General features: G+C 48.1%; 1 protein-coding gene across 8 annotated transcripts in view; it reads left to right on the top strand.

Moving 5' to 3' along the window:
• The window catches only part of adgrd1 (adhesion G protein-coupled receptor D1), a 58,782-nt gene that overhangs the window by 26,647 nt on the left and 4,905 nt on the right, over positions 1 to 27,230 (top strand). For all 8 annotated transcript variants that reach the window (XM_018731694.2, XM_018731697.2, XM_018731696.2 and 5 more), the window contains 10 exons: positions 666 to 789; positions 6,596 to 6,699; positions 7,371 to 7,482; positions 9,027 to 9,180; positions 12,504 to 12,570; positions 14,899 to 14,965; positions 15,412 to 15,503; positions 24,709 to 24,835; positions 26,349 to 26,390; positions 26,772 to 26,864. In XM_018731694.2, the coding sequence (XP_018587210.1) occupies positions 666 to 789; positions 6,596 to 6,699; positions 7,371 to 7,482; positions 9,027 to 9,180; positions 12,504 to 12,570; positions 14,899 to 14,965; positions 15,412 to 15,503; positions 24,709 to 24,835; positions 26,349 to 26,390; positions 26,772 to 26,864 (982 nt within the window). The remainder of the gene's footprint in view (positions 1 to 665; positions 790 to 6,595; positions 6,700 to 7,370; positions 7,483 to 9,026; positions 9,181 to 12,503; positions 12,571 to 14,898; positions 14,966 to 15,411; positions 15,504 to 24,708; positions 24,836 to 26,348; positions 26,391 to 26,771; positions 26,865 to 27,230) is intronic.

The raw sequence follows: 27,230 nt of genomic DNA, 5'->3' as shown, positions 1-27,230 counted from the left end.
CATTGATGAAAAGTGTAGACTTCAGGACAAGGGTTTGGCTCCTTCCCCCCGACGCCAAGGTCACACACACAGCGCATGATTCTCACGAAATATTGCACATCTGGACACTGCTTTCCAGCAGAAAGTCTATGACAGCGGCTTCCAGTTTCCTGTTTCAGTCCAACAGCGTTTATTCCTGTAACTTCAGTTCTCTTAGTCGATTGTTTCCAGAAGGCACCATTACTTAGTTGTTATTTATAGCAATTATTATTATTTATTATAATAACATTTATTTATAGCAACACTTTTACCCCTCAAATAGCTATCACATTGATTTAGCCACATATTCAACATTGTAATTTTTACTATATCAGTTCAGGGTCAGTACCTTGATCAAGGGTACTACAGCAGGAGGTAGGATTCAAACCCATGACCTTCTGATTAAAAAGCTTCAACCATTACGCCACCTGCTGCCCCATAGTACTGGAGGCTCTCACTGCCAATGATGACTGACGTGTCACTCCTCCCCCACCCCGTTTACCTGGCAGTTGAACTAAAAGCCACCGGTTCACAGACCAGGATCATTAAGTTACAGAGGGGAAAGCGCTGTTTTGTCACCGTGTGGGCGGAGCTTGTCCACGGCCTGCTCCGTGTCCTCATCGCCAGCACGCTCTTGTCCCCTTCAGCACCAAGGAGGGTGTGTGGTCCAACCAGGGCTGTGTGCGAGCAGCTGGAAACCTCTCCTACTCCGTGTGCCTGTGCAACCACCTCACCAACTTCGCTATCCTCATGCAGGTCGTGCCCCTTGAGGTAAGAACCAGCCCTCGAATGCTGCGTTATGGGTTATGTTTTTACAAGTACTGTGACAAAACCCTGTGCATTGTTGGTACTCACCTCCCCATGTGACCTGTGGTATTTGTCATTTGGTACTGCGTTCTAACCCAGAACTGGCAGGTTCTTGATGATTCCTGTTCCGCATAAATTAACCCGCCATTGGTTTTAATAGGCAATTACACTGATCCAGAACCCGGGTTTGCATCAGACCTCCTGCTGCTGTGCCCTCAGTGAAGGTACTTAACCTGAACTGATACCGTAAAAGTCACCCCCTGTATACATGGGTAAATCAGTGTACGTAGTAAAACAGTCGGTAGCTTTGGAGAAACGTATCAGAGGGCAGTAGAGGGCGCCGTTGCCTGCAGATGCGAGTTCAACGTGCGCCGCGAGCACGAGCGGGTGCTTTGCTTTCAGCTGTGGTTTAATACTTAATGGCTGCGGTGAACCATAATAGAGTGTGTTTCCTGGGGTTCCTGTGGTCTCGGGTTAAACACAGCACTCTTGTTTTGTCCGAGGGAATCTGCTTCCTCCCTGCCGTCGCACTCATCCTGACTCTCGAGAAACAGGAAAATAAAAAACTCCTGTTGAACCTTCGCTGCTTTAGAGTCGGGCTGGTTGGAGAATGTGATGGGGAAAGCGTGGCAACCCCGTGTGGGAAAGCTGGCGAAAAGAGGAAGTGGGGTGTTGAGCTCTTCACAGCGGAGGAACTCGACCGTGTTGATTCGGGGCCTTTGGAATCAAGCAGATGTTCTCCATCATCGAACCCTCAGAGCACTCGGTACAGTTGACAGCTGCGGTTCTATGTGGATTAGCGATGGAATTCTTGAGCCGGCAGCAGAGCGGCCGAGGGCCCCCGCGTGGTGTCAGCGTGCCTCCCCGGCTCAGCTGGCTGGCCGAGACCCGGGTCAGCGGGACGTCTCCACGGAGCCCAGCGGTCCTGTCAGGATGTTCTTACCGATGGATGGGCTTTGATTTGAAACAATGTGCAGCAGGTGGCGCGGTGGCTAGAGCTGAAAGTACTCGTTGCCCGGTCAACGTCAGCGTTAGGAACCAGAACGCTGCACTTGAGCACTAAGGGTGTGGCTGGGGGACCCGCCCCCTCCTGAGGCCCTGTGACTGGTCCAGGGAAAGGAAATGGCAATATGCAGCTCCTTTAGTGTGAATTTGTCGAAATCAAACATTACGCATTACAAAGGAGCACCACCATTTCAAAAATGAATTAAATATTTGTGGCCACGCCCACCTCCGGGATTGTCAGCCGCACCCGAGTAAAGGAAGAGCTCCAGAAGGGGGACGTCGCACAGCGGAGCTCGCACTGCTCCATCGACCACGTTCGTTCTTTCTTATGTGTGTCACACTATTTCTTGTGTGTTTTAAAACAAATATTACTGGTAGTTTGTACAGGTTTGGTTGTCTCGCTGAGTTTTAGTGAAAAAGTACTTACTGATCATTTACTGTAAGTGGCAGGTTTCTGATCCCGCTGCCTTCTGTTTGTCAGCATGACACATGTTGCAGTATGTCTGCGAATGTGTATGCGAGTGTGTGTGCAGGCCGACAGCTGTTTGGGGGGCAGCGCTGTCCCCGGGGAGCAAAGAGCAAAGAGCTCAGCATCTGAAGCTCCCAGGAGAGGAAATCAGCACCATCAGATTATACAGCATTGTTTACGTGGGCGAGCATGATATGTGTGTGTGTGTGTGTGTGTGTGTCTGTGATGTATGAGTGTGAGGCACCAGATACTGCTATTCTGGAAAGCTGGATGTCTTTGGATAATGGATTTTGTAGCCGAGTGTGTATTGGAGCATCTTGTCTTTGTGAATCTGTGGATGTGAGATGGATGGATGGATAGATGCGTGTGTGTAGATAGATAGAGAGATAGACAGATAGATAGACAGGAGCTTTGTTAACTCAGAAGGAACCTGCACAATGTGTGTGTGGGTCAGCAGAATGTATGTTTTAGGGCTTTAGTTCTGTGTTTCTTTGTGTCTCTTCCTCTGTGTGTGTGTGTGTGTGTGTTTGTTGCTTTCAGTGGTTGCTCACTGCTGCATGTGGCTTCCAGTGGTCCATGTCTGCCAAGTGCAGCCCACCAGGGCTACACCCCCCGACGCCCCCACCCCCCACCGTGCTGCCAGCCGCTTGGTGGAGTGACGCTGCACTTTGACTCTCCTCAGTAGTGTGTGGCTCCGCCCCCTTCTGGAAAGACGGAGCCATAATGAGAAGGAGGCGCTGCTAAGTTTACTCAGAGCGTGTGTGACCAAAGGCTCGAGATAACCTCGCTTTGGAAAAGCGCGCCGTGGTTCAGGACACACAGGACACTTGCGCAAACCCGGCTCTCTCGGGCCCTCCGACAACACGGCGGGCCGCCGTCCTTCGGTTCAGAGCCACGGAACCCGGGTGCGAATGTTTGGGAGCCTAAGCGGCAGCTTTTCTTCACGTAGCTTTAGAAGTTCTCCCTAAAGGCGGAGGCAGAGAGCGTTGGAGGAGCACAACGTTCCTTCTCTTCGTGCCCAAACTAGCGTGAGAGGTGTTGTGAGGACCCAAGGCTTTTGTTGAAAGTATTTCCAATTTAAATCCTTACAACTTTGGGGAAATGTTTTTATAATCATTTCCAGATATGATAAAGCCACGACGGAGGTTTTAATGTAGTAAAGGAGTTAATTCACGAAACGTTGCAGCAGGTTTCAAAGCGCTCACATCTCTCTCTTCCTGCACTCCTTTCATTGCTGCCGGTTCAACGGCCAGAACCTCGGCCGTCCTGGAGCCCAGTTAATCTCTGTCCACCCCCCCCATGGTTATCTGCACTGCTCATTACACTCCTTATCCCACACTTGGGGAGAGCGCTGTCAGAGTGTCGAGTGTAAGTGAGCTCTTCTTCCAAAGAGGCAAAACACACATATCACACACACACACACACACACATTTTTAAACCTTGTGGGCTGGATAAGGGTCCTACGCAGGAGGTGGAGGTGATGGACGGGGGCTGTTTTATGGTTCCGGTGTGTGTGTGTGTGTGTGTGTGTGTGTGTGTGTGTGTGTGTTCCTGTGATTTCAGCACAGCATTCAGTGAGGGTTCCATTCTATTTTTTGCCTATAGGTGGCGCTGTGTGTCTACGAATACTGGGCTGTGTGCCTTTCTCTCAGTTTAAATCCCTCACAGCAGCCCAGCATATTTCGGAGAGATGAGCAGGAATTTCTAAATTACCAAACAAATAACTCGTGTTGCTGTGGGACTGGGCGGTAAGACGACGCCTCACCTCCAGAATTAACCGAACCCGATTTTTCTATAAAGGAAAAGTCGAGGAAGCGCAGAGGATGTCACTCTCACGGTTCATCCCAATATTGCTCCTGGTGGTGCGTGCAGAGATGTGCGTCTCCTTTGAAAAAAACGCCTGCTCACTCAATTAAGGTAAATATAGATGTTTCTTTCGGTAAATATGAGCGTACCGTGTCAGCGGCTGTGCTGTTTACCGCATCCGAGGAATCCAGGAAGCAGCATGAACCCAACTGGATTGGACAAATGGACATCAGAAGCCAAGTGGACATGAGAAATGCTGCATGATGATATATATGTGCACTGAGACAAACGGGCCCCTTCGTGGAGACCCCTTCAAGTGGACCGCGTCCTCTGTAACTATCATAACAGATAAGTGCTGCAAGTCCTTCTGGAGCTGTCATGGAGAGGACAAGTAGTGATGTCAGTGGTACGGCCATCCATCCATCCATCCATCCATCCATCCATCCATCCATCCATCCATCACCCAATGAATCAACGAATCAATCAATCAATCAAACATCAAAATGCTCATTGGTTCATTGCTTCCGATGACGTTCACAGAAGAACGGGCCAAAGTTCCAATTAGAAGTGGTGGACTAGTACCTTCCGAGAGCCAGCAAGCGGTGGAGCCGCAGCATGAGGCACCGTGTCTTTAAGAGATTCCTTCATCGTCATTGAGGATCCATCGACTGCTTGTCCAACATGTCTTTTATGCTCGTGCCAAATTGGGGCACATCAATTATGGTAAAAGCTGGTCACTCGCTCCTCACCCCGCAGTTCCAGGAAAGCGCTCTCCCGCTCAGAGCCGGGAAGAGACGCGGCCCTCTGGGGCATCAGAGGTGTTTCCAGCGCGCACGCACACACACGCACACACACGCACACACACGCACACACACGCACACACACACACACACACACACACACACCAGGGCTCTGGGTTACTGTGATCCAACAAGCTGGAGTGGAGGACAAGGTGCGGAGATCATACTGCATCTTCACCCAACAGTCTCTACGCTGATCCTAACCCCGTTAACGGCTCCTAATCTGTTCCCGAAAATGGGCCAATATCGAAAAACCGGAAGATGAGAGTAATTCTTCCGCTATATTTATGGGAAAAAACTGCACTTTGTCCCATCATTCCAAGTCCACTGAAGGCCGTTTTGCAGTCAAGATTTGGAATAGAGGTCAGAATATTGAATTTATTGGGGCCCTCGTCAGGAAAAGCAGAAGGAATCTGACTGACAGACAGTGTATCTTCTTTCCATTTTGTTATATTTTATGCTTCTTTTTCATCTTCAACTCTAAATTATAAATAAATATGGAAATTAAAGATTTATATTTAGTTCAAGTTCAAGTTTATTTGTCGCATACACAACTGCACTTAGTAGGACATGCAGTGACATACTTTTCCGAATCTCCATAATACAGACTGATAGAAGAGATCATATAAATAAGGCAATAAAAATAAAGTAGGAATTAGAAACATACTGCAGAAGTATGAAGAATATACAATGATTAAAGTAGGATAGAATAAATAATAAAATAAATAAAGATAAAAATATAGTGGCAAAAAAAAAATAAATAAAAGTATGTAGTGGTCTAAAAATGTGGAATAACAGAAATATAATAAAAACGTTTTATAAATATACAGCAAAATGTGGATGTGGAGTCCAATATTAAAGGTTAAGTAAAAAGTGAAACGTGTCAATGTTGTGTGGAAAAAATCAGTGCAATACTTTATACTTACTTTTTAAAGCATTACTGGCTCTACAGGGTAACAATGAGCTATTCTCGAAAATTTTGCAAAGGCTTTGGTGTGTATAAAATAAATTTATATTTTATACATTTAAAAAAATAATGATTTTGTGCTGTAAATAGCAAGAGTGCGCACGGAATGGCTAGAGGAAGACGAAGGCTGTATGTCACATTTGAACACAGGAAAAATAATAAAATTACAGCACAGTGTCGCTCAGTCTGTCACGCAGCCGCTTCGCCCAACAGTGGTCTCAGTTCATCGTGTGAGATCGGATATCATGATGATACATGGAAATCCAGATCAATTCATGAAAAGTGCTGTTAATAATTGGGGACCGGGTTTCGGAAAAACCGGACGTTAGGAGTCCAGACAACGGTGGATGAGCGTATTACAAATATTTATTACATCATGAGGAGAGTGAAGTCTGAGGATAAACCCCCACTGATGCCTGAGCTGCTGACTTCAGTGAGGCAAACCATTCTTAGACAGCATGGTAACATGGTAGCCACTGATTTACCCATTGTCACAGCAGGGTAATTTTTACAGTGCCAACTGAGAGGAAAGTACCTTGTTCAAGGGAATCACAACTGGAGGTGGGACTCAAACCAGTGACCTTCAGACTGCAAGGTGACAGCCCTAAACACTGCGCTGGCTGCTGCCCCAGTACTCGCATCACTCCGTGCCCATGTTTTACTACACTTCTTTATTTCCGCGTGAGTTCATCGGTGTGCGTCTTCTTCCCTCGTCCTGGGCAGCTCACCAAAGCCCACCAGGTGGCGCTGTCCTCCATCAGCTACATCGGTTGCTCCGTCTCCATCTTCTGCCTGGCCATCACGCTGGTGACCTTCGCCATCCTCTCGTAAGTGTCTCACACACCCTTTCCGTTGCGTGCGCCGTTATTAATGTTCCCCACCGGCTCTGACTGCTCGGTCGGATGTGACCGCAGGGGTCGACACAGCTGTGTTCACCAGCGGGAACGGACCTTGAGTTTTACAACCGTCAGCAGTATTTTAATGATATTCATATATTTTGTTCTGCTTTGATATGTTTCTTATTACACTTTTATGGTTATGGAGTTTTATTCCCCCAGCACAAAGGTTCTTAAACCTCTCCTTGGGAAACCCAAGCCGTGCTTGTATTTGTCCCATCCTTCCGTCTGCGTGGCGCTCTAGGGCCTCGTGGCTACTTGCTCACCTGCATCAGGTGTGCTGGGGCTGCAACGCTGGATGTGTGGAATAAGCAGGGGGTCTTCAAGGAGAGGTTCAGGAACCGCTGCCCTGCGCAGATGTCTTATTGGTTACTGCAGAGTTCTTGTTTCTCCCAAGTTCAGTGTGTTTCCCTTTGGACTGACACACGCTCACATTTGGGTTTTGTTGTAAATTCTGGAACTTTTTAGTAAAGCCTAAGTAAAGAAACTGGTAGGACTATGCCAGTCTCTGGGCTGCAAATTCACGGTATCTCTAAAGAGAAGCGGTGACCATGCGGTCACTCTGTGCCGCAAACACGGTGGGATCTCTGTCTCCCCTCTAGGTCCGTGAGCACCATACGGAACCAGCGCTACCACATTCACGCCAACCTTTCCTTCTCCATCCTGGTGGCGCAGATCCTGCTGCTGGTCAGCTTCCGCTTCGACCCCGGGACGGTGAGGACGCATCTGGGGTAAATGGGACGGAACGGTTAATCGACCCGATGGACGGCATCGCCGTTGCGGCAGTTTTGAATGGATAGAGGGAGGTCTCTCAGCTCCGTGTCCCGTCGGCAGGATGCTGAGGAATGCTGGAACTGGTGTATCGGTGCATAAAGACTGCAGAACACACACAAATTAACTGAAACCGTTTGCCCCGAGTGGGATGGCGGCGAGACGGTGCCTAACCCAGCAACACAGGGCACAACGCTGGAGGGGACACGCCCGGGATGGGATGCCAATCCGTCACAAGGCACCCCAACCGGGACTCGAACCCCAGACCCACCCGAGAGCAGGACCCGGCCAAACCCGCCGCGCCACCGCACCCCTGTACGGGCGCAGAACAACTCGTTGAAAAAGCTACAGGACCTGTACGGTGCTCTGTGACGCCATCTTCGTAGCAAACTCAGTTAGGAAATACAGCAATAATTTATATATTTGTAGCAATTAGTAATAAGTGGGATGTGCCCTAAGAGTAAATAAGAGTTACGTAAATGGCATCATTGCTACCTTCGCTCAGTTATCGGCACAATTTCTGTCCTCATCCATTTTAATGCCGTGTGTGACGATGACACATTCCTCCCTCGTAACGTAAGCGTGGGCTGCAACGTCAGACATCTTGGCTCGTGCGCTCGTGGACGTGTTGCGACCGCACGGCGGGGGGGTTGTCTCCGACTCCACAGGCGTGAACGTTATGCGACCGGACCTGTCTGAACGGCGGAAGGGGCTCGGGGTTCGGGGCCCGCTCCGCCTTACCCTGCCGCTCCCACGTTTCGGGAAGCAGGGAAGGTGTTGCATCACCCTGATGGTAAAGTGAACCCCGGAAACACGTAAACCAAAAGACACCCAGCAATGCTGTGACCAGAGGGTCATGGTGACAGCTTGGGTTTTTTTGTGTGCGGTGCATTGTGCATTGTGAGGCGAGGAGCCGTGGTACGCAACCAGGCGGCTACAGCAGACTCCACATCAGCCTGGGAAACAGCGGAAGCGCGGTCTCCGCTATGGCTTTGTGCGTTTCTTTGGATCCGGGTACCCTCAGCCCCGCCGAGGTGTCTGCCGGGGTGTCCGAACGGTGTGGCGCGGGGCTGATAGAAAGGAATAACAGGGGAGGAAGTGCTCCAAGCGATGAGGCGTGAATGCGCTAATGAGCTAACTAGCTGACATGCTAATGAGCTAACGTGCTAACGAGCATGGAAATGCCACCGTCCGCGGAGCAGTCGCCGCGGGGTGGGGGGTCGGCTCTGTCCTGCCGCTCGCTGGCCGGCCAGTTAAGGCCTCATTAGGAGAGGCAGCTGCTGGAGGCTTCGACCGCGGCGGACGAGTGCCGTCGCTCCCTAATTGCTCGGTCTGGGCTGCGATTGCACACTAATAGTAATAATAATAAACAGAAAGTGAACATTCCACCTCCGTCATCTCGCTTGACCTGTCGCGGTCTGATTGCGCAACGCCCCTTAATGCGGGACGACTGATGAGGATGGGCGACCCCCTCGTTTTTCCCGCAGCTCCCCTGCAAAGCGGTCGCCGTTCTGCTCCACTTCTTCTTCCTGAGCGCCTTCGCCTGGATGCTCGTGGAGGGTCTCCACCTCTACAGCATGGTCATCAAGGTGTTCGGCTCCGAGGGCGGCAAGCACTTCTACTACTACGGGATTGGCTGGGGTGAGTCCCGCCTCCATGGCAACCACGCCCAGGAGGAGTGGCCTCTGTCGTCACTGCCGAACTAAGGCACTTTGCGCTGAGATTCATATTTATATTCAAACAGTCATAACCATTGTTAATAAGAGCCTCATCCTGACAACCCACTTTATACGTTTAATTCCTACTTACCAGAAGAAAAGCGTTTTTCCCCATTTGCATGTATACACACACACACACACACACACACATTTTCAGAACCGCTCGTCCCATACGGGGTCACGGGGAACCGGAGCCTACCCGGCAACACAGGGCGTAAGGCCGGAGGGGGAAGGGGACACACCCAGGACGGGACGCCAGTCCGCCGCAAGGCACCCCAAGCGGGACTCGAACCCCAGACCCACTGGAGAGCAGGACTGTGGTCCAACCCACTGCGCCACCGCACCCCCCATGTATACACACATACGGTATATATACGTTGTTTTACAGCTGAAGCTTTTTCCAAAGCAGCTTGCACGATTAAGATACTTACGCTGATTCACCCGTTTATAGAGCACAGTAACTTTTACTGGAACAGTTCACGGTAAGTACCTTGATCAAGCGTAAATCAGCAAGAGGTGGAGTTCAAACCAGGGACCTTGCAGGGCCAGTTAGCGGCTCTGTCCACTGCGCCACTTATTTGATGTTAACTTCCTTGCTCAGGGGTCAGTAGGTGGTGTCTACCTGCGGCGCGTTTCCACGTAGTAGAACGTGTAGTTCCTCGTCCAGCTACCATCCTGCAGCGCCGACTCACGAACAGTGTTCTGTGACGTGTAAATCCGTATAGGGAGAGCTCATTGACACTCATTAACGATCGAGCTGGACAAAGGAGGAGAATCACATCCCTTCCAGCTACGGCCGTAGTCCTGGTGGGCGGAAAGGGGTGGACCACGGTCCTGTTTGAGGAGCCCTTTGTAATGCCAGTGGGGATGTGAGTTAACCCAGTGCGACGCTTCACGTGCGCTACAAAAGGAAGATGCCGAGCCGCTGACGTCAGTGTTAGATCCAGCAGTGGCAGACAAAAGGGACGATGCTCTGCGTGCTGTATGAAGGACCAAGATGAGAATAACTTCCTCTTTCTCCTGTCACGGTCTGTGGGCTTTCATCTGCCCCATCCTGGGAAAGCAACCGCTGTGTCCGTCATAACCGCGACTGAGACTGGATCTCCATGTTTACTGTAGCTGGGAAAGTGTCTTGCAAGGACTTTACATACAAAGTAAATCTGTTTACGTTCCTCAGTATCACCGCATTCATATTTAAAGGAGGTAGATGCCGTAAATCATGGCAAACCAATAGGAAGGCTGTCATTACCGCAACGTCTTTGTTCCGAGAGCAGCGAAATGCTGGTTCCCAGCTATTGCGCGGGAGGGTTGCGGATTAGCGGAGTTAATGGAGATAACAGCGCCGGCAGATGTGGAGGACCTGCTCTGCCAGTGGACATCTGGCCGGGAACCAAACGCGCGGCGTTCATCAGTTCCTCATAGCTTCGTGCAGATGGATGGCCATCCGCAGGGACGGACGGAAACACTCCAGTAAAAGGGCAGTTAAAACGAGATTAATAACCCGTGGAAGATCAGCGACGGAGCCCGTAATCCCGCAGATGTGGACCCCCCCCCCCCGCTACACTGCAGGAGGACATGTGTCACCTAGGAGAAACGCCATAAATCACCGCGAGGCCCGAAGTGTGGTATTAGTGTCAGTGCTGCTCAGCACAGGAGCGTCACTAATTCAATTAGCACCGAAGTTCCACGTTTCTGCATATTTAATCGGAATCAAGCTGTCTTTCGTCTTTGATACCTCTTTCATACAGAAAGCCCTTTGAAACATAGCAAAGTATGTATTAATTATATATGTATATATTTCATTCTTATTTATTCTTTTAGCTGACACCTTTCTCCAAAGCAACTGTCAGTGTTTGGTTTTTATACTGAGCTACCTGCGCTGATTTACCTATTTATGCAGCAGGGTAATTTTTACTCTTTCCATTCAGAGTAAGTACTTTGACCAAGGGTGCTATAGCAAGAGTGGGATCTGAACTCATCTTTTGTCAGGAAGGCTCAAAAATTTATACATATTTTAACATGCAAAAATACTCATTAATATATCGGTGGTAAATATTAGGTTTACCTTTTTGAAACTATCTTTATCTTGATTTCTATATAGACTGAGAGTTTGCAGAAGTTAATACTCGAACCTTTACCATCTACCCAAACCAACACAACAGGGTGTATTTGATTGGTCAGTCAGTTCACTATGTGAGTGACATGCAAATGGAATCAGCTGTCAATCACTAAAAATGTAGCCAATCATTTACATTAATTCATTTAGCTGACACTTTTCTCTAGAGAGACTTACAATGTTAAGGTTACAATTATTTACTCATTTATGTAGTTGGGTAATTTTACTGGAGCAACTGAGGATAAGTACCTTGCTTGGGGTTGCTACAGCTGGAGATCAAACCTCCTACCTTTGGATCCAAAGACAGTAGCTCTAAGCACTACGCTACCAACTGCCCCCGATCACTTTTAAATGGCGGTCAAGGATCTCTGTGAACCAGTAAGTGGCACTGATGGAGAGCTGTAGTGGGACGACCGACCGATGAGGTCACTTCAATACATCTATGGCTTCCTGCGTGACCAACCGATAGCTAGACGTTGGGGGTCTTCAGATTGCAGTTTTAAGCCAAAAACCAGGTTATTTTCAACCAGCCCGATTGTGCAAAATAGAATAATTATTATCAGCACTATTATTTGCCTAACGAATGATTGGAAGAGCCTCTTTTTTCTGATTTTTTGCCGAACCAGTGTCCAACAGCAGATAAAGAAACCTCTTGGCTGGCTGGGCTACTTTTGCAGGACCATGTGGACTGAGGGACTTACTGCCCCTCAAAGCCTCCCTCAGTCATTGTATCAGTGATGTCAGGGAACTTGAGATATGAGAACGTTTCTCTTAAAGACATTGTGTCTGAATGATTTGTTTCTTCATCGGAATCTTTAACCACTTCTCGTATTGGGGTCAAAGGAAGGAACTGGCCAAGGTCAAAGCTGATGCTGTTTGCAAGCGAAAGGACCTTATTGTACATCTTGAGCTGTGTAGATGGATAAATGGATGGATCGATGGAGAGATAGAGAGAAACTCTGAGCCCCAAAGAGACTGCATAATGAAAGGCTTAAGGGAATAATTATTCGTTGAGGAAAATCATGATGGATCTTCTGTTTTTTAAATGATGGTCTCAAACCATGATGTGATGTTTGTTAGAAGCAGCCTTTTTTCTGTGTTATATGAGCATGTTTCTTTTTCCTTCTCAGGTTCTCCTCTGGTGATCTGCGCCGTGTCGGTGACCTCGGCTCTGAGCAGCTACGGGGAAGTGGGCAAGTAAGTGTCCAGCCATGGAGCTCCAGACCTCGTTTTGACTGCAATTGTCCTCCTGTGTGTGCTGCTGTCAACCGGGCATCGACACCATGCTGAACATACGGACTTGAAGTGAAAAAGCACGCACGCGGCACGCGCGCACATTTTCAGAACCGCTTGTCCCATACGGGGTCACGGGGAACAGGAGCCTACCCGGCAACATAGGGCGTAAGGCTGGAGGGAGAGGGGACACACCCAGGACGGGACGCCAGTCCGTCGCAAGGCACCCCAAGCGGGACTCGAACCGCAGACCCACCGAAGAGCAGGACCCGGTCCAACCCACTGCGCCACCGCGCCCTCTGAAAAAGCTCACACCTGGTGATAAACACACAGCAGAGCTGGTGAAAATTTCACAGGAAGCTCGGATGCATCCAAGTAATGGACTTGGCTGTAGGTGTATCCCTGACATCCTCCTAACTACCTAAGAGAGCAGCAGCAGCTTTCTGAAGGAGCTGTGATGTTTGATGGAGACGTTGGTCTTCTGTGGTTCCTGTTTTATGAAGGGTTGGTCTCCATGCCCAGATCTACAAGGTTGGAAACCACTGTAGACCCTTGTGAGGAGCTACTCCGGTCTCCTCTGCTGTTGTTTATTGCCAGTTTATGTTTATCTGACGCCTTTTTTGTTTAATTCTTCTAATGTTTCTTACTTACAGTGATTTACACAGCTGGGTAATGTTTAGTGTATCACTCTGGGGTAGGTATCTTTACCAGGGGCAGTGCTGGATTTCCCATTTGGCAGTGTAGAAATAGTGCCTAGGGCCTAGAGAATTTTTTAGGAGGAGTAAAAATCTGAATAGCAGAAAAAAGCAAAAATAAGGACAAAAAAGCTTAATGTAAATAAACCTTCAAAATTACATACAGTATATTGCAAAACGTATATCTACATTTTCAGGCATTTGCTAAGAAAGTTTCTTTCTTTGGCTACTCTATCAACCATGCGCTTTAGCATTAGAATAGTTTGAAGTGCATCGTGTCAATGAAATAAGTCAGTAGGCCTTTTACCCCTTTTTTGCACATTTCGGAGTGAAAGTGCCCTGATCCTACCAACACCAGAACGTGACCCTGATCAAGAGCACGACAGCAGGAGCACGGATTCAAACCACGGACCTTCCCATTGCAAGGTGACGACTCTAATGACTGCGCCACCTACTGTCTCAACAAGGGAGCAGAACAAGTGGAAGAATGAGCACATTTGAGGACAGTTCAGGACAGATTTCCTCTCTTAGAAACAGAGTGAATGGGATGAATATCGCTACACCTCCTAGGACAGACAAACGACATGTGACATCCCAGAATTCCTTGCTCTTAGAAAAGTGTCCAGTGCTTAGAGTCGCAAGAGTGGCCACTCGGCAAAGTCAAATTCTGCTGGCAAAATATCTGCAGGCACCTTTGAGTACATCCACACAGGGCATTGATGTCGAGGTGGACCCCTGCCGTCCCCGGCCCACCTCTGCGGGTGACCGTGCACTTCCAGGGAACTCTTAATTAATGTTTTAAAACTTACCTTGGTGTTAAATACAGCCCTGAGGGCTTCGCATCTCCAACCCGAGGAACTCGCTGGTGTGTGGAGCTGAGAGGCGGCTCAATTAGCTCCGTCCCGCCGCGCTCTCGGCGGTGTCTCAGCAGAGTGTCGAGATCCAAAGACACAAAAGACACGGGCGCCGCGATATAGCAGAGATTAATTTTTTACGCACAGTCTTCTGTTTTCCAAAGCTTGTTTCTTACATTTTAAAAAGAAGCTGTCGAGTTTCTGAAATATATATGTGCTTTGTCAGTGCGCTTAGAGGGCGTTGCCGCAATCGGGACGCCGGTACAGGGGCGGGAGAAAAGGCCGCGACGTGGAATCGGATTGTGGGATAGTGGCGCCGTCATGGGTGGGTTAGCGACTAACTCGTTTTGGCTCCGAATACAGGTCCTTCAGAAGCCGAAGGGACACGGAAGAGCTGCAGAGCTGCACCTACAAAGCTTAACCTTGAAGAGTTCAAAGGGCAACTCATAGAATCAGTCTTGACAAGGTGTGGATCGATCCCATAGATCTCTTCCTCACCAGAGATCGTGGAATTTAGAGCTCCGAACAGGTGCTCTCGTGTCACATGTTCTATCCGTGTTCTATCTGAGCTCCTACACTGTGCATTCAAGCCTGGGACACTGGATGGAGAGCAAGAAAGTGGCAGGACCGTGAGCGTGTGGGTGGTGGAACACCTTCCGTCTCAACTCTCGTCTTCCTACCTTGAGGGACCGGGTGCCGCCGCCATGGACCCGCTGCTCACTCTGCTCCTTTCCCTTCCACAGCTGCTGGCTCTCGCTGGAGACCGGGGCCATCTGGGCCTTTGTGGCGCCTGCGCTCTTCGTCATCGCGGTAAGCGGACCCCGTCAGTCCTCTCTGTGCCTGTGTTTGGTCACGGTGGAGGAGATCCCAACTTGTTGCCCTCTGTTCCCCCCTCCGTTGCCTTACTGAGAGTCCAACGCTTTCCTCCCACTGATGTCTTCCACTTTGTTTCAGTGTTTATTTCACAATTTTGTTTTTTTGTGTTCTTTCATTTTGACTATATAATCCCCCGATGTCTTGTTCTGTTGTCTGTTCTATCTTCCATTTCCTGTCTCAATCTCCATTTCCTGTTTCCTCTCTGCCTTGGGCTGCCCTAACCCTGACCCATGCTCTGGTGAATGAAGCTCTGTAGTGGGGAACATGTGCATTTTGCCCTCTCTGGAGATCCAGTCCTGGGGTGCTGTGACTCTTCTACTTTATGTGTGTTTGTTTACGTGGCTAGAGGGGTGTGACATGAACACACACTGCCTTCTCAGGTCAATATCGGGATCTTGATCGCCGTCACCAGAATCATCTCCAGAATCAGCGCTGAGAACTACAAGGTGCACGGAGACGCAAATGCAGTCAAGTGAGTCCAACTGACCTGCCCCACGTCGACTTACTTCCCTCCACAACCACCCCGACTAGACCTAGTCCCCTGCCCCGACCTCTTTCAAAATTGTCACTCAAGTACGGCCCCTCCCAGTATATCAGTCAGAGGCAAACAGCCCAGATTAATCTTTATTTCCTGCTAAAATAATTACCTTAAGGACGTGTGAGTGTATCGCTGTACAGCAGACTCGGGGTTTACACTGGACTTGCTGATAGATGCACTCCGGTGTGCAGGTAATGACAAGTTACAAATACCGGACAAGTGTTTTACCCTCTTCTGTTTGATCGCGGGGGAAATGAGATGTGAGAGCAATGGCGATACGCTCAGCGCTCCGGTGTCTTGCCTTTGCTATTGGCAAAATGTCCAAAGGCTTTGACAGACGGCCTCCCGGGAGCTGAGCTCACATCACCGGAGGTAAAATTGAATGTTAAAATTACTCCGAGAGCGTGAAAGAGATTTATTTTTTGTATTTCTGGCCCGAGAACTGGATGCTGTCCAAATACATGATCTGCACGTTGCCATTGTGCAAAGTCCCAGGAGCTAGCAGTGCGGGTCACTTTTATTCAACAGTAATGTGAAAAGCAGTAGAAGGACACCTTTCTGCGGACTGTATGAACTGCGTAGCTGGAGTCAGTCGCCCAGCCAGCTGTTGAGAACATCTGCTGCACATTTATGAAATATCTAGACCGAAGATTGAGTAACACGAACAGTAACTGGGGGTGTGAAACTCACTCCGTGGTGCGTCGTTGTGAATGCTGGTTTTCCCTTAAAGCATTACATTTAGATTATTAAGGGGAACAGGAAGCATAGGGGTCAGAGACATGACCTTGTGATCAAAGAACCCCGGTGTAAATCCCAGCCCTGTGCTGCAGTATCCTTGGTCAAGGTACGTACCCTGAATTTGTACAGTAAAAATGACCCTGCTTTATAAATGAGAATAACAGCAGAAGTGTTATTATACAAACCTAACATTGTAAGTCACCCCGGAGAAAACAGTAAATTAGAGTAAGTTATAAAACTCATAAAAGTCATTTCCTTACTATTTCAGAATGATCGTATTTGTCATAAAGCAAAACCAGGGCAAAGACCTCAAAAACTAAGTTTCATACTCTTAACTCAGACAAAGTTATACTGAAATATAAATCAACAGCTTCGTCTGAGTTTCAAAAGACCTAGAAATCTCCATTGTGTCACATACCGTGGTATGTCCTCTGACGTACTCGCATGCTTTTCATAAATGTCCTGTCCATGCACTGAGGTTGATGAGTGACAGAAACTCGACATACCGTAGCAACGTGTGTAGCTGTTTGTTGTTGCCACCATCTCCAGTGTCCCTATGGAGACATTAGTAGTTGGCCTTCTTAGACTTGGACATTAAGGCCTGGGACATAAAGTTTGGTACAATGACGGTGGGCTTGTAAACATTTTGCTTGTTAAGGCTTAACACGCAAAGGCTGGGTTTGTTAAGGTTGGGCACATTAAGGTTTCCTTGTAAACGTTGGGTTTGTTAAGGCCTGACAAGTTATGGCTGGGCTTGTTGTGAGGCCCGGCTTGCTAATGTTGGGCTCCCTAATGTTGAGCTCGCTAATGTTGACCTCACTAATGTTGGGCTCGCTAATGTTGATCTCACTAATGTTGGGCTCCCTAATGTTGACGTCGCTAATGTTGGGCTCGGTAATGTTGACCTCACTAATGTTGGGCTCCCTAATGTTGGGCTCGCTAATGTTGACCTCGCTAATGTTGGGCTCCCTAATGTTGAGCTCACTAATGTTGACCTCACTAATGTCAGGCTCGCTAATGTTGATCTCACTAATGTTGGACTCACTAATGTTGACGTCGCTAATGTTGACCTTGCTAATGTTGGGCTCGCTAATGTTGACCTCACTAATGTTGGGCTCACTAATGTTGACGTCGCTAGTGTTGACCTTGCTAATGTTGGGCTCGCTAATGTTGGGCTCGCTAATGTTGACCTCACTAATGTTGGGCTCGCTAATGTTGACCTCACTAATGTTGGGCTCGCTAATGTTGACCTCACTAATGTTGGGCTCGCTAATGTTGATCTCACTAATGTTGATCTCACTAATGTTGACCGTGCTAATGTTGGGCTCGGTAATGTTGACCTCACTAATGTTGGGCTCCCTAATGTTGGGCTCGCTAATGTTGACCTCGCTAATGTTGACCTCGCTAATGTTGGGCTCCCTAATGTTGAGCTCACTAATGTTGACCTCACTAATGTCAGGCTCGCTAATGTTGATCTCACTAATGTTGGACTCACTAATGTTGACGTCGCTAATGTTGACCTTGCTAATGTTGGGCTCGCTAATGTTGACCTCACTAATGTTGGGCTCACTAATGTTGACGTCGCTAGTGTTGACCTTGCTAATGTTGGGCTCGCTAATGTTGGGCTCGCTAATGTTGACCTCACTAATGTTGGGCTCGCTAATGTTGACCTCACTAATGTTGGGCTCCCTAATGTTGAGCTCGCTAATGTTGACCTCACTAATGTTGGGCTCGCTAATGTTGATCTCACTAATGTTGATCTCACTAATGTTGACCGTGCTAATGTTGGGCTCGGTAATGTTGACCTCACTAATGTTGGGCTCCCTAATGTTGGGCTCGCTAATGTTGACCTCGCTAATGTTGACCTCGCTAATGTTGGGCTCCCTAATGTTGAGCTCACTAATGTTGACCTCACTAATGTCAGGCTCGCTAATGTTGATCTCACTAATGTTGGACTCACTAATGTTGACGTCGCTAGTGTTGACCTTGCTAATGTTGGGCTCGCTAATGTTGGGCTCGCTAATGTTGACCTCACTAATGTTGGGCTCGCTAATGTTGACCTCACTAATGTTGGGCTCCCTAATGTTGAGCTCGCTAATGTTGACCTCACTAATGTTGGGCTCGCTAATGTTGATCTCACTAATGTTGATCTCACTAATGTTGACCGTGCTAATGTTGGGCTCGGTAATGTTGACATCACTAATGTTGGGCTCCCTAATGTTGGGCTCGCTAATGTTGACCTCGCTAATGTTGGGCTCCCTAATGTTGAGCTCACTAATGTTGACCTCACTAATGTCAGGCTCGCTAATGTTGATCTCACTAATGTTGGACTCACTAATGTTGACGTCGCTAATGTTGACCTTGCTAATGTTGGGCTCGCTAATGTTGACCTCACTAATGTTGGGCTCACTAATGTTGACGTCTCTAGTGTTGACCTTGCTAATGTTGGGCTCGCTAATGTTGGGCTCGCTAATGTTGACCTCACTAATGTTGGGCTCGCTAATGTTGACCTCACTAATGTTGGGCTCCCTAATGTTGAGCTCGCTAATGTTGGGCTCGCTAATGTTGATCTCACTAATGTTGATCTCACTAATGTTGACCTTGCTAATGTTGGGCTCGCTAATGTTGACCTCACTAATGTTGGGCTCACTAATGTTGACCTCGCTAATGTTGGGCTCCCTAATGTTGACGTCGCTAATGTTGACCTCACTAATGTTGGGCTCTCTAATGTTGACCTCGCTAATGTTGGGCTCCCTAATGTTGGGCTCGCTGATGTTGAGCTCGCTAAATGTTGGGGTTGCTAAGGTTAACCATGCTCAGGTGGCCCTTTTTAAACACACTGCCTGAGGTGCTCTTACTGAGCTGGGATGAGTGGAGGTCACATGGGCTCTATCAGAAAAGGGCCTTTCGGGGTTCTTTTAAAAGACAGGGAACAGAAACGTGTAAATTTCCTGTACATGTTGGGTGCTTCAAGAAGAATGGTCACCAGCTCAGCGTCAAGGAAGTTCTACGAAAATGGTCCATGTTTGGGTGCAGGTCATCTGCAACTCACTGCACGCCTCCTGTCAGCACGATTCCTTCTGAGGTCTCCACGCCAATGTACTCCTCAGTCCCTAGAGTCATCGATGAGCACTGGAGTCATGTATTGCATGGTTTATCAGGCAGTGAGACACACACACACACACAAATACCAACATGCAGAGAAATTCCCTCTGCTTTCATTCATGTGTGGTTCATGAAACGGGGAGAAGATGGCGGTACGAGGGGAAGCAGAAGACCTTTGACAAAGTGCGGAAATCTCGCTGCTGCCTCACGCGCTGATCGTACATGTACCAAGGCAATGACTGGATTACTCCCCCCGACCTTTTCGTCCCCTGCGCACAGCTGGGGAGTCTCGCAGAGAGCAGGCAACACGGACCCAACCTCACACACACACACACACACACACACACACACACACACACACACACACACACACACACCAATTAAATGTGCCCCAAACACCGATGGCTGCCTGTCCAGCAAAGTTAATCAAGCAGGTAAACCTTCTAATATTAAGGTTCACATTTCTGTTCTCCGTTGCTAGGCAACATGGTTCTTGCCAGCGCTGTGGCGCTGGGACTCTGTCTCTTCTGCAAAGAAGATGTGGATGAGTCCAGCAAAGTAATTTTGTTCTTGCTCTGGATGTTTTCCCGCACAGAGACAGACTGTAGCGGGACAAGTTGACGTGGTGTTGCTGTCAATGTGGAATGTGACGCACTGAGTGCCGTGTGCGTATGCTGGTATCGGGAAGAGTCCAAAGTGACACTGGAGGACAGCCCTCGGACCCGCTGCCCCGACGGCGGAGATGGGAAGCTAATTGACTTGTTCTGGGAGATGCGGGACGCAGCAGGGGACTCGGGGGACTGTACAGCGGGAGAATCGTACTGCCAAGTAACCCCACGTCTTCCAACATGTCTCCGCCCACACGAAGGCTGCGTGCCGAGCGCCTGATACGGACATCCTGCGATTCATTGGCAAGCGGCACGCGTGCGCCACGTTCCCACGGGCGTTTCCTCTCTGCGAAACTCTCAGATCAGTTCGTGGCGTTTGCGTTCTGTCAGGGCCTCAGCGCCTTCTTGCTCCGGTCTCTGCTTGTACTCCTTGTCCAGCCTCCTGCTTACGTCACGTCCTGCGCAACACTTTTCTCCAGGGTGCGGGACACGTGGGCCCTTAACGTGTATTTTGCTTCAAAGCAAACAGATGCCGAAATGGGAAACATTTAAACTTTTCATGACTTTGTAGCCTTTTGAATTGGGGGCAGTAGGTGACGCAGTGATTAGAGCTGCTGCCTCCTGCTTAAAGGACTTGGGTTCAAATCCAAGTCCTGCTGTAGTACCCTTTGTCAAGGTACTTACCCTGACGTGATACAGTAAAAATTACCCTGCTATACAAATGAGTAAATCAGTGTAATACATAGAGCCTAAGTGCCCTTTTACCATGTTTTCTAGTTTTCACTGTACTGGGCACTGTTCCGCATGGCACGTGCGTGTTTGCTGGAGAAACCATGTTTGGGCTTGGCGCTTTTTTAAGACATTTTGGTTTGTTTTTCTCGATGACCTTTCTTTTGAGGACGGCATCAAAGTGACGAGAAAAGAATTTACCTGTATAAAAATGTCACTGAAGTAATTATCTCCACTTTGATTGAACCTCATGACATATTATGCACTTATTTCAAATTTCCCGACAACATCAAGTGGATTCAGATCCATCTCGTCTCGCCGCTCTGTTATTCTCTGCCTTTGTTTGTAAAAAAGGCGGTGATTTTGCGTTATTATGGTAGTCACAGCTTCCTTTGTGTCTCTTGACCCAAAAAAACATGGAAACGGATGACACGACAGGCTTTGAACACTTGCTCATGGGGTGGGAACGGCTCCTTGTCTCATTTTCACACATTTTCACTTTTGCGTCTTTCTGAAGGCAACGGTGTTACTTTGTATTTACAAAAAACATAAAAATGTCTGTAAACTACCTAGACGTGAGCCTTAAACTTTATTTTATCTGGCCTTTGATGGTGTTTCTTTCTTTATCCATTCAATGGATGCTTTTCTTTAAACCCATTATGACGTTAAGCTACTTTACCTTGATTCTCCCATTTATGAGCAGGGTACTTTTTTACTGTGTCACTTTATGGTAAGCACCTTGATCAAGCTCACTGCAGCAGGAGGTGGGATTCAAACCAGCTTCTGCTCTTTTTGAGTCTGAAGGCAGCGGCTGTAACCGCTGCGCCACCTGCTGGCCCGCTGTAGGAATTAGGCCGTTTGTAGCACACACATCTAATAGGGCGTCCAGTTCGCAGGGCTCTGTACCCACTTAGGGGCGATGATCCGGCGGGACCATATCTTTGATGCCACCGGCTTGGTGGGACTTCACACGTGGGCAAAGCTGTCATTTCACTTGCGTCTATGCAGGACACGCGATTCAGTGAGCAAAGAAAAGAAATCGATATGTGGAAGTGAGGTGAGCGAGACCACATGCCATCCTCCTTGTCCCGCCTCCTGTCAGCGCTATCTGTTCAGCCTCACGGTGAAGAGGAACATCCTGTCAGCCGCCGCTCTTCTCAAACCGAGTTTTCTGCCTGGGCAACTTGTTACGGCCCCGTTGTCTGAGCCGAAACGCTCCACCAACAGGACGGCGACCTTGAGGCCTCAGGGTAAAGTACAGAGACGAAAAAATTCACGAGAGTCACTTTATTAATTTTTTAAATGAGAGGAGAGCTGCTAGAGTGGTGGTTAGGGAGTTACTTGTGAGCCCAAAGGTCACAGGTTCGAATCCTGCCTCCTGCTGTCATAGCGTTGAGGAAGGTACTGACTGTAAAACTACTCCACTGAAATTACCCACCTGTATAAATGGGTCAATAATTCTAAGTAGCTCAGTGTTGTAAGTTACTGTGGAGAAAAGCATCGGCTAAAAGAATAAATAAATTACACGGTAAATGTGTTCATTATTTAAAGTTACTTTGTACTCATCATCCAAGTTAATTAATTTAGCGCAGCTGGGTACATAAACAGCTGGACTAATTTCGTTAACCCCCCATAAAGGAACCTGGTATGACTTGAACTTGTGTACCCAAAATTGTACATCTGCCAAGTGAACAAATTTCAAAGTAACTGAAGGATTTTTGGTTACAAATGTTGGAACCAAATTCTTGAACCAAATTCTGTAATCTGCACCACTAGGGTCCTGGGTTCGGGTCCTGGGTTCGGGTCCTGGGTTCAGCTCCCAGTCACGTGGGTCCACATATAAGCTTTCTAACAATATTTCCTCATAATGCAGTCACATTGCTGTGATAAACAACATAATTAGCCCCATTATTCTATACAATTAAAGAGGTATCACAGTGAATAATTTGAACAAAATAAACCTTGTCTCATGCGCTTTAGTGGAAACAAATAACGTGATGGTTAAGGAATGGATGTGAAGTGCCCCCGAGGCCCTGGAGTGCCCTGAATTATTTCAGTAAAAATATGTAGCTTTATGAATGCATATAAAGAGTGCAGCTGATGGCTGTGTTAGTCACTTTGGATAAAGCTAAGTGACCAAATGATATATTGTATCATTATACATCCCTCATGTCCAGAGGGCCACGTCCCCCAGGAGGTCTCATTCTCCATTATTGTCACGGCGCACATTGCTGTGCTGAAACCCTCCTCTCTTATGTGCGGTAGCTAAAGGGGAATGGAGGAATTAGATTCCTTGCCAAATGCGCTCATTTCAGTGTGTGTTTTATATTTACTGATGTGTCATTTGCATCTGTAACGCTAAACAAAATATTTCAAACCTCATGGGAAGTTAATGTGAGACTAATGCAGCTATTTATTTATTTATCTAGCTATCTTTTTATGCAAACTTACCTACAATGAACTGACTATATGGTGGTGGGAGAGTGATGCTGTGGGGCTACTTTGCTGCCTTAGTTGCTGGATGACTTGCCATAATTGAAGGCGCTATTGGAACCATCGGCTCTCTGTAAGGACATTCTTCAGGAGGATGTCCTTAAAACTGAAGCTCAAGAGTATCTATCTATCTATCTATCTATCTATCTATCTATCTATCTATCTATCCATCCTAAATAAAATGTAGCGATCGCTGTTCGGACGGTGATGTCTTTGAGGGTGGCGCCGCTGCTCGCTCTAATGTGTCTGGCCTGCATCTCATCAGGTGTAAAGCTTGAAAGGTGTCATTTACTTTGAGAAGCGACGCGTCGTCGTAGCGCAGCGATTCCTTATTTAAATTCTCGTCTTGGATGGAAGGAGGAAGCGTTCGTTTTTAATCAGACAAAACAGGTAGCGTAAGAGCTTATTAAAATAAAAAAGCACTGTTGATTGTTTTGTTGCAGACACAGAGAGCGCATAATGCATATTGCGTCTGTATAATTTCGGGGCAACTGAAATAACAGTGAATGTTTTCTTTCAGTGTGACAAGTACACAGATTTTTTTTTTTTTAGAGGAGCAGAAAAAAGACATACATTTGATTCCCTGGAGGTGCATCTGGATGCTGATGATAATTCAGCTTAAAATCTGCTTTTGCTTCATCTCACAGCGGTAGGATGTGAATGGCGCCGCGGCCGACGGCACCGGGGGAAGCTCTGCACTGTGGGTATTCTGTAAAAATAAAGCGCTGGAATTTGGGCGGAACGAGCGCCGGGCGGATGGGGCCGCTTGCTGCCAAGGTACCTGGTTACCAACGAGCGCAGCGGCGGCTGTCAAGGTCTTTCAGGCTGCAGTTGTGGAACCCGTCGCGCTAGCGCCGCGACCCGGACAGCCGAAACCCATCCTACGCCAGGCCTCCGAATGAGCCGTGGGCGTTAATGGGAATTTCAGTCCAGTTCGACGTCTTTGTCGCACTGCCCGTGTCACCCCTGCAAGGCCGCGGCACCAATTTAATTAACATACACACATACAGGTATATATTTTTTCCCCACAAACTCACCTCTGGTGTTTCATTAAAGGCACATTTTTGGCAGAGCGCTGATGGCGGGACCACAATCCCACTCAATACGACTTTGAGAACGTCGTGATTCAGACCGAGAGCTGAACCTCCAGAGGGTCCCGAAGGGGCCGTGGAAGGATTGAACCCCGATTGTTGTTTGCTTGTATAGAAATGAGTCAAACCTGAACATTAATCAGAAAAGCACTTCAGCCGGCAGTGTGTCACAGCTGTGAGAGAAAAGAGAACTTACACACACACACACACACACACACACACACACAGAGTTATTATTGCTTGCTATATCTTGTAATTTCATGAAGCACTATTTGTTTTTTATGTATGGATTAGAGCTTTGGGGCTTTTTGAAATGATCTGTGTGTTTATTTGTTTGTTTGTATGTGTGTGTGGCTGCGTGCCCCTGTCCTCTAGGCTAACTGCTAAGGCTGTGGCTGTTCTCCTCCCCATCCTGGGCATCTCGTGGATCTTCGGTGTGCTGGCCATCAACGGGCACTCCCTGCTCTTCCAGTACCTCTTTGCCGTGTTCAACTCCCTGCAGGTGAGAGAAGCTGGAAAGGAGACCTGGTGTTCAGGAACAGGGCGCAAAAGGAAGCATCGCTGCGGAGTCCAGCTTACAGCCAAATGGCACAGTTTGCCTGCTCCCGTTTAGTCTCTCCAGCAGTAAAATAAAGATGCAGATTTATTTTATTTATTCATTCAATTATTATTTTTTCCTTAAAGCCAGTAAACAAAAAGAAAAAACTTTTTTATTCACTGGAAGTGAAACTGATGTTATTTAATTGAAAAATAAGAAAAAAATCGGGTTGCGGGTATATCAGCATGGCGTATTCATCCTCCAGATGTCACAAACAGCAGATGGCACAGCGGTTAAGGAACTGAAGTGTTTTTCCTTATTGTACAGCAGTCACGTTAAGCAACATTACGGTGCTCATGTGTACAGGCGTGTACATCTTCTCCGGTTTTACTGGTCTCCAGTGATGCTAAAGATATCGTTTTAATAAGAGAGGCTCCGACGGGACTGTGGAGCAGATCTCTTTCAGGCCCTTCACTGCTTCCAGCCACAGCAGCTCCGTGGCGCTCAGCTCGGGTTCGCTTCACATGCTCTGTACGAATGTGAATTTCATAATTCATAGCCTTGTCAAGAGCCAGGTTCCCACTCGTGTTCTTTTTTTAACTTTTCGCAGCGTCGAAACTGCTGCATTAAAAAGTAAAAATGTCCGTGCCGGCGTTACGTTTTCATTTTGTTGGAAAAGGGCTCCTGTGGAACTATGGTGCAAGGCGAGAATCTGTTAGCGAGTGAAGCGAGTGCAACACAGTTATGGCTCATCGTCCGTAGGACCTCGGTGTTCTTCGGTGCTTGTGTGGTCCACCTCAGGACTGGCGCACAAGCTGTGTGGGTATCGATGAGCGTAGCGACAGCACACTCTTACCAGCGTGGCCTTTTCCGCAAGGCCGCATCGCAGCATCCCAACGAGTTATGACTCGAGAAGCGGACTCGTTAAAGGACTTCATTAGTTGTGTTCACTTTTGGTTTGCTTAATTTGCACATCCCCTGTTTAGATGGATGGATTCATGGATTGGGGCGGGGGGGGGCGGTGGCGCAGTGGGTTGGACCACGGTCCTGCTCTCCGGTGGGTCTGGGGTTCAAGTCCTGCTTGGGATGCCTTGCGACAGACTGGCGTCCCGTCCTGGGTGTGTCCCCTCCCCCTCCGGCCTTACGCCCTGTGTTACCGGGTAGGCTCCGGTTCCCCGTGGCCCCGTATGGGACAAGCGGTTCTGAAAATGTGTGTGTGTGTGTGTGTGTGTGTGTGTGTGTGTGTGTGTGTGTGTGTGTGTGTGATTCATGGATTGACTGAAGGATGGATTCGTTCATGGGTTCACTCATGAGTGATCGGATGTGGGGAAGGATGAGTGGATTGGGTGAGCGGATGGATGGATGGATGGATGGTGCTGATCTACACAACCTGAGTGGGTTGTCACATACCACAGGAATTAAGAGTTGGTAAGCATATTGTTAAGGAGAATAACTATATATATAATTTTTTTTACAGGGTTTCTTTATCTTCCTCTTCCATTGCCTTCTCAACTCCGAGGTAATGTAAATCCTTTTTTTTTACTTTGCAGTTATATTTAAATTAGCCCCCTAATGCACTGTAATAGGTGTAATAACATACAATTTGCTATGATACCTGTGGAACAGCAGATAAGCAGAGGTTGCCTAAATGCTTTACATCCTCATAATCTGTAAACAGCTGAATTATGGTTTGCACCGTTTTGCATGAAAAAAGAGAAGACGGGGTCTGCATTAGCATTTGTTAGACCCAGCATGCTTTTCTTTCCTAAATTTGGGCCTTTGAAATGCAGCACGGTCTTAGGGAGCCTCTGCAGCTCCGCGTGGGAGACGGGTTTGGTGAAACCGCGGTTTTCCACAGGTGTCCTGCTGATGCTCTCATGTGTCGACCTTGTCGTGGCAGGTGAGGGCCGCCTTCAAGCACAAAACCAAGGTCTGGTCTCTGACCAGCAGCTCCATCCGCAACGTCAACGTGAAGCCCTTCAACTCCGACATTGTGAGTAGCCGCGAGAAGCTGCTGCTTTTTGGAGGAACTTCGATTCGCGTTGTTTTCGGGGACGAACCCCTGAACTTCAGCGATGAGTCCAACTTCAGCTGCGTAACTACAAATGTGTGTGAAAATAATTGATACAAAGAAGACTTGCAAGTCACGGGCAGTCGCAGCGTGAGCTCAGCCTAATAATTTAATAATAACTAATACAGAGTGAGGGGGGGTGCGGTGGCGCAGTGGGTTGGACCGGGTCCTGCTCTCCAGCGGGTCTGGGGTTCGAGTCCCACTTGGGGTGCCTTACGACGGACTGGCGTCCCGTCCTGGGTGCGTCCCCTCCCCCTCCGGCCTTATGCCCTGTGTTGCCGGGTAGGC

The sequence above is a fragment of the Scleropages formosus genome, chromosome 17, assembly GCF_900964775.1.
Source record: "Scleropages formosus chromosome 17, fSclFor1.1, whole genome shotgun sequence".
Lineage (NCBI taxonomy): Eukaryota > Metazoa > Chordata > Actinopteri > Osteoglossiformes > Osteoglossidae > Scleropages > Scleropages formosus.
Note: the sequence above shows the minus strand (reverse complement) of the source record. Positions and strands in the feature narration are given on the sequence as shown.